Below are 6,877 nucleotides of genomic sequence, written 5' to 3'. Positions count from 1 at the left end.
ACCTGGAGCTGGGCTGCCATGAGTGGCTGGTGATGGCATAGGCTGCAGTGGGCTGCCATGAGCTACCGTGAGTGGCCGGCAGCCGGCGTGAGCTGCTGTCCAATCGCCGGTGACCAACTGCCTCACCCGGGAAGAGCGCAATGATCATAATACCAACATGGGCCAGTGAAGCGACATCCTCCACTAGACTAAAGAACAAAAGGACAGCAATTTGTCTGTTCCCCTTCCGTTTCCCCAGCGCTGTTCCCCTGCCCCAATTCCCCAATAAAATCTTAAAAAAAAAAAATTGTTGCAACTGATATAATGTCATAGATCAGTGACGATAATACTGAATTTTCTTTTTCATTGACTATGCATTGGGATATCTTATTATAATCTGCTGATGTGATGTGTTCATTCATAAAGATAGCAGATAATGTGAGAGGAGACAGTGCTAGGCTGGTCCTGGACCTTTCCCTAACTGTTTCACTCTCTTGGGCAGATAGATCATTTCTATGGGCTTCATATTTCTTGCCCAGAAGTAGGAGCTGGACCAAATGAGTTTTAAGATTTTTCTTCTGGTTTTAAGATTCTAGGATTGTGATATTTCTTGTGTTTGATTATAGGATATTAGTTGATCAGCAAATTTGGAAAATAGAACGTGTCTTCACATTACAAGCTGTGATGAAATGTATTGGAAAAGATGCACCAGTTGCTCTTAAAAGGAAACTGGAGGTAAACCTGAATTTTCTCTAGTGGGTAAGATTTGAAAAATAAATTTCTTGTGAACTACTATCACTTCCTAACGTCAATTTTTTAGGAGGACATTGTGTGCTTTTGGGTTTAACTCTGCTAAAGTGAAATAATAGAAGTAGATTTATGTTTATTTCTCTATATAAATATACCTATGTTTAACTTATATATCTATTTGAGTCATAAAAGTTTAATTTATTTTGCCGCAAATGATAAATTTGATCTTGTTTTTCTTTAGATGAAAGCCTTGAAGGAATTAGACAGATTTTCCATTTTGAATAGCCAGCGCATGTTTGAGGTCCTAGCCGCCATGAATCATCGTTCTATTATACTTCTGAATGAATGCAGTAAGAAGTTCCTAGGTAAGGGGAATTTTTCTTTAACGATTTTTAGCATCTGACCTGCTGTTCTGGTCTATATTTGTTTTGTTTGTTTTAAGAACTTTGCTGTTACTATGTGAAAAATGTCTGATGATGTGATTAGATCTAAATTTTACTTTTGCATGTAGTTTTTTTTTTTTACAAAATACAGAGCTTTATTTATGTTTTTTTTAACAAAACAAAAGTAATTGAGTATAGAGTATCTTGGATCTTACATTCAAAACCATCTGGTAATTTTGTTTGTTTATTTAACTCATTCTTAAAGGTAATATCCATGGGTGNAGCTCTTTCTTTCCTTTTGCTATGTTTGAAAATTTATGAAAGCTTGCTCCATTTTTCTTTCCAGTGTTGAGTAATAGTAATAAGCTAAAGTGAGAGAAACAAAATATACAAGAAACGTTGCGTAGTTGAAGGAAGAAGAGAAGTGAAGGAAACTAATATTTATTGACTACCTACACCTTTTACTTATATAATCATATTTAATCCTTTCAACAGTTTTGCAGGTGAGGAAACAGACTTAGCGATGTTAATTAAGCAAGATGGCTGATGTCACAGAGCTAATAGATTCATGCAGTGAACATTTATTGGGTGCCAACTATGAATCAGTACTGCACTTATCACTAGAGATATAAAGATATAGAAGGTATAATTCCTGCTCTTATAATCTAAAGGGAAGACATATTTTGTAGGCAATTACAAAAATAACATTCATTTACTGTCATCTATTTACAGTGTTTCAGGTACAGTACTGAGCACACGGGAATATAATTGTGAACAAAACAGTGGCCACGTAGAACTTTCAGTGCAATGAAACAAAAATATAGAATCTTATGAGAGTGTATAATGGGCGTCCAGCCTAGTCAGGAGAAGGCCTTTATGATGGGGAACGGAGATGTGGGAGAAGGATACGAGGTTCGTGTTTGAGGCAGAGACATGTTTAAAAATAGAATTGCCTCATGTAATCCTCAACATAGCCTTTTGGAATAAGTATTGTTACTCTCATCTTACTCATCATTAAAAAATTTAGGCTTGTAGAGGTTAAATAACTTGCCTAAGGTTACATATCTTTAATGTCACTATTTGTAGGTACTTGATAAATATTTGCTGAGTGAATGAACAAACACCTAGACCATGGTAGAACTAGGATTCAAGCCCAGTGGGAGGTGATGTCTAAGGTGAATCCAAGGAATAAACAGCAGTTTGTGAGAGATCAATAGTGAAGGGGATGGTGTTTTAATCAGAAGATTGTGTGTTCATTCCAGAGCAAAAGTTTGGCAAGTTTGGGGAGCTGACGGTAGTTTGGTATGGCTGAAGTACTGAACGTTGGGGTTGTGTGTTTGAGGGAATGGGAGGAAATTATGTATGTGGTGGTCAAGGAGGAGGGGTTGGGGGTGTAATGGCAAGACATGAGGCTGGAGAAAAGGGGCTGAATCATAAAGGGCCTTTCGTGCCTAGCTTAGGAGTTTGGATTTATCCTATAGGCAATGAAGATCCATTGAAGCATTTTAAGCAAAGGGCCAATGTGATCAAATTTGTACTTTAGATCATTGTATGAGTGGAAAATGGATTGGATGAGGGGTGAAATTAGGTGGAGGAGCCTCTTTTAATTTCACACAAGGGAGTCAGTATCCTGTTTGATGTCACTGAAACTGCACCAGATGTGATGAGGGAAGGATAGCTTATTAAAGTAATCATTTGCCTTTTAAGAGTGGACACTTCAGACTTCTAAACTCAGGAATCATAATGAAATAATTTTTAAAAAGACAAATCTCCTGAGAATGATCTGACGTATATCCTATTCTATAGAATTCGGGGGGGGGGGTGTCTGTCGCCCAGCAGGGACAGTTAGGTGTTGGGGTACACGATCATACGTTGCCTTTAAAAGCTCTGTGGTATACCCAGCTCCTCTCCCTGCACCTAAGAAAACTAGTCATTCTCTTCGGTAGGCTTTCTTTTCCCTACAGGGATCTGTTCTACCACGGCTGCGAGTGTACGCTTTTTGACCTATGAAGGATCCGTCAAATCTCGCGATAGGAGCAGCTCGAGGGGACGGTGTCATGGCTGCGCTTGTATGTAACCACGGGGTTCTGACCCAAGGTGAGTGGAGGACGAGCATCGGTGAAACAGTTGGCGGTACCACATTTTAGACTTATTGCCTTTCGGGAAAAGGTCTCAGGAGTTGCCCGGGCATTAAGTTTAGGGAGGTGCGTTAATACGAGGTGGCCCAGCCGCGGAGCGACGGGCTCCTGACGCTGGTTTGGAAACCTGGTGAGGCTGGCTGGTTGTGTCGCCCTCCCAAAACGCAGGCCACATGCAAACATCAAGTTAGTTTGCTGCTTCATCTCTTGAGCCATTCTACTTGTTTAAGTCCCTATTCTTAATAGCCCAGGTTCTGCTGCTGCTAAATCCTNCAGCCAAATTTATTCTACTTATTGGTTAGGGTTTCATTTGTTCTACTAGGTATTAGGAGAAAAAAATAATGTTTTGAGGCTTATAAGTGGGAATTAATTTTATTAGTAGTAAAATATCAGTAGTACATAAGCATTTATTACTGGAAGCCTATCTGATATACTAGCTAATATTAATAAAATTAAAACACAATTTTGTGCATGTGTAAGTTCAACAAATAGTAAAGGCTTCTTACCTCCCAAACTTGTGGATGTTGTGTAATTTTAAATATCTGAAAATCAGGAAGATTCTTTTGTAAATAGTCTGCCAGAAGTTCTGCTTTAGCATAATATGGGCAATCTGCTCTACCTGAAAGAGTTCAAATTAGCAATGTTTTCTTTCATCATACAGAAATTATCATGTGGTCATAAGTATTTGCCATATAATTACAGAATTAATCATACAGTTATATTTGATAACATAAAATTAGTATAGTATAAACTACATAAACTTTTGATTTTTATTATATTGGTAAAAATAAAACAGATTTCATAGGAGGCCAGAATTTTAAGTAATAAAATGTGGAAAGGAAAAAAGAATATTGAATATTCACTCTCCTCCAGCACTATGTTAGACCTCACTTCTCTAAGAGGTTTCCATGCTACTAATTAAACATGAACTACTAGCAATGAACTATTCATTAGTAGCCATGAAAAGGCTAAGTGATGTGAGCAGTGGTAGTAGAATCACATGTGGATTTGATGTATGTGGCAGGGAGTATCGGGGCAACAAGAAGCTGAGGGAGACAGAAGAGTCTGGAATAACTTCTGCTTTCTGGCTTGGGTAGATGATCCTGAGCTTACAAGACAGAAATCATGGGTGAGATGTTAAATTATAGACAAGTCCAGTCGGAGGAATGTGTAGTACATCTAAGTGGATGTGACCAGCAGGTAGCTATATGTATAAGCCTGAAGGACAAGCCCCATGTAAGGGCTTAAGATTTGGGTTTTGCAGCCATCAACACACAGGAGATTAAAGCCACCAAAGTGTATAGGATTGGTGTCTGATAGCCAGGAGTCAAGTGCAGAATCCTCTCTATAGCATTCTTCCCCAGTTACCTCCAATCACCCAATCACCAGTTCTTCAACCTCATGGTCTCAACAATCCCTCTCAACCTCTAGCTGTATAATTCAAATCCATAGTTCATGAATCCAAACTACACTCTAGCTCATCTTAAATTATCTTGCCCCACTGCACTTCTGGAAAATCAGCCTGATAAAAACTCTTCACCCTGGAGGAACCCAATCACTGGCCTTTTGTGTGCCTGGGTCCCATCTGTTAGGTACCTCCAGAGAAACGTGCCAGAACCAAGCAGAGAGGCACCATTATAAATTCATGGTGACCGGCCTCAACTGGCCCTCAACTCTGCCTATAGATCCTTATTTCAGCACTCAATTCTGTTCTCCACAATTACTGTTCCAAACTTGTCTACGTCCTTCAAAACTCTTCCTTCTCTCCAATATTTTTCCACACCACCAGAAGACAACAGACAACCTTGCCCTCTATTGTATAAAAATGAAACCAATTCATACAAAAAGGCATCAACTGAGAAACCCCCAACCTCTGCCATCACACCTACAAGTCTGTCTACATTCGGACTCATCCTTTCCTCTTTCTCCTCTTCAATGGAAGAGCGATCCTACCTTCTGTCCAGGTCTAATCTTACCACTCATGCTTTGAATACCACCCACTTCTGTCTTCAGAATTGCCATTAATTCTGTTCAGTTGGTTATACCATTTTTCTAGCATCTTATCTGTTTCAAATGACACTGTACCATCCTATTTAAATATACTTGTTATATTTAAGTTTCTCCTGTCCTAAAAACCAAAAGGCCCACATCCCCCATCTGCCTTCCACCTGAATTTTTCTATTAAAACTTCTATTCTTTCTTATTAAAACTTGAAAGAGTTCTCTACACTTGCCATCCCCAGTTATTCACTTCCATTTATTTTTCATCCCACTGCAATCTGGCTTTTCCCTTAAGTCTTCAGAAGGTCATCAAGGACGTCCATGTCACTAAATCCAATGGGTACTTTTTGATCCTTTACTTGTTGATCCTTGCAGCATCTGCCCCCCTTCTATCCTTTTGAAGCATCCACTATGCTGTGGGTATTCTTCAGGTTTTCTTTCTACATCTCTGGTCACTCCTGACTATACTTTGTAGGTTCTTATTCCTTTATCAATCCATTAAAAATTAGTCATTCTGCAAGGCTTCTTATCTTCATATCTTACACATTCTTCCTGGCCAATCTCCTCCACTCTCTTGGTTTCAAGCAGTAATTTGTATTTCCAGTTCAGACCTACCTCCTTATTCAGTATATACTCTCCTGTATTTTTTTTCATCTTCTTCTGAATGTCCCATAGGCACTGAGCATGTCTATGAAGGACTTTGCCACCACTCTCCCACTAAATCTGTTCCTTCGCTTATGTCCTTTATGTCCATCTACCCAGTTATCTAAGAGTAGTAAGAGTATCCAGAGTACTACGCCCACTCTTCTGCTTTTCTTCAATAACTCCTTATCTACCCAGTTAACCAAATCACTGCTTGGGAATAATTTTAACTTTTTCTTCTCTATCACTTGCCTTCCTCCACGTAATCAGACATCTAGTTCTACGGATTTGCCTCCATAACATCTCTCCAATCCACTCCTTTCCATTTCCATTGTCTACCATCCTAGGCCAGGCCACCATTATCTCCTTCCTGGACTATAGCACCAGTCTCCTAAATGGACTCTTGGCATCCTGTCTTTCACTTCCCACACTGCAGTGATAACATTCACATAAAATGCCAATTTGATTATGTTCCCCCTTCTAAACACCTTCCACCTTTAGACTTTGAATAAAGTAAAAAATACTGAACACAGCTCACAAGAATCTGTATTATTTAACCCCGGCTTCAGCCTATGCTACCCTCTTCCTGTACTTTTTGCTCCAATCCTACTAAACCTATTTCAGTTTTCTACTTATTGTATACTCTCAACCATCATTAAGCTAGCGCTCCTCATTCCAACCCCACTCCCTATTACCCATATCTAAATGATCTCCTTCTTATCCCCTCTCTGCTAGGTAACTCTTTCTCATCTTTCAGGTCTCTGCTTAAATAAAATCACTCCATCTAGGAAGCTCTTGCCTGACTAAATAAAGTCCTCTGCCACTGACAGTGCTCCTATAGAACCCTACCCTGACACTGCCACACTTCCAGCATTCTTTGTTATGTTTACGACTGTCTTCCCAGCATATAGTCAGTCATTGCTCAAAAATATTCTTCTGAGTGGATAAAGAAGCAAAGAAAACAGATTTTCAGGCAGATGGGAGA

The 6,877-nt window shown here is 39.3% G+C and overlaps 1 protein-coding gene across 1 annotated transcript in view; it reads left to right on the top strand.

The window, feature by feature from the left end:
- The window catches only part of FASTKD2 (FAST kinase domains 2), a 32,956-nt gene that overhangs the window by 2,317 nt on the left and 23,762 nt on the right, over positions 1 to 6,877 (top strand). Inside the window, exons 2-4 of the mRNA XM_019652914.1 lie at positions 569 to 714; positions 971 to 1,094; positions 1,378 to 1,390. Of these exons, the coding sequence (XP_019508459.1) occupies positions 569 to 714; positions 971 to 1,094; positions 1,378 to 1,390 (283 nt within the window). The remainder of the gene's footprint in view (positions 1 to 568; positions 715 to 970; positions 1,095 to 1,377; positions 1,391 to 6,877) is intronic.

The sequence above is a fragment of the Hipposideros armiger genome, unplaced genomic scaffold (genome assembly GCF_001890085.2).
Source record: "Hipposideros armiger isolate ML-2016 unplaced genomic scaffold, ASM189008v1 scaffold_190, whole genome shotgun sequence".
NCBI lineage: Eukaryota > Metazoa > Chordata > Mammalia > Chiroptera > Hipposideridae > Hipposideros > Hipposideros armiger.
This window is presented reverse-complemented; position numbering and strand designations above follow the sequence as displayed.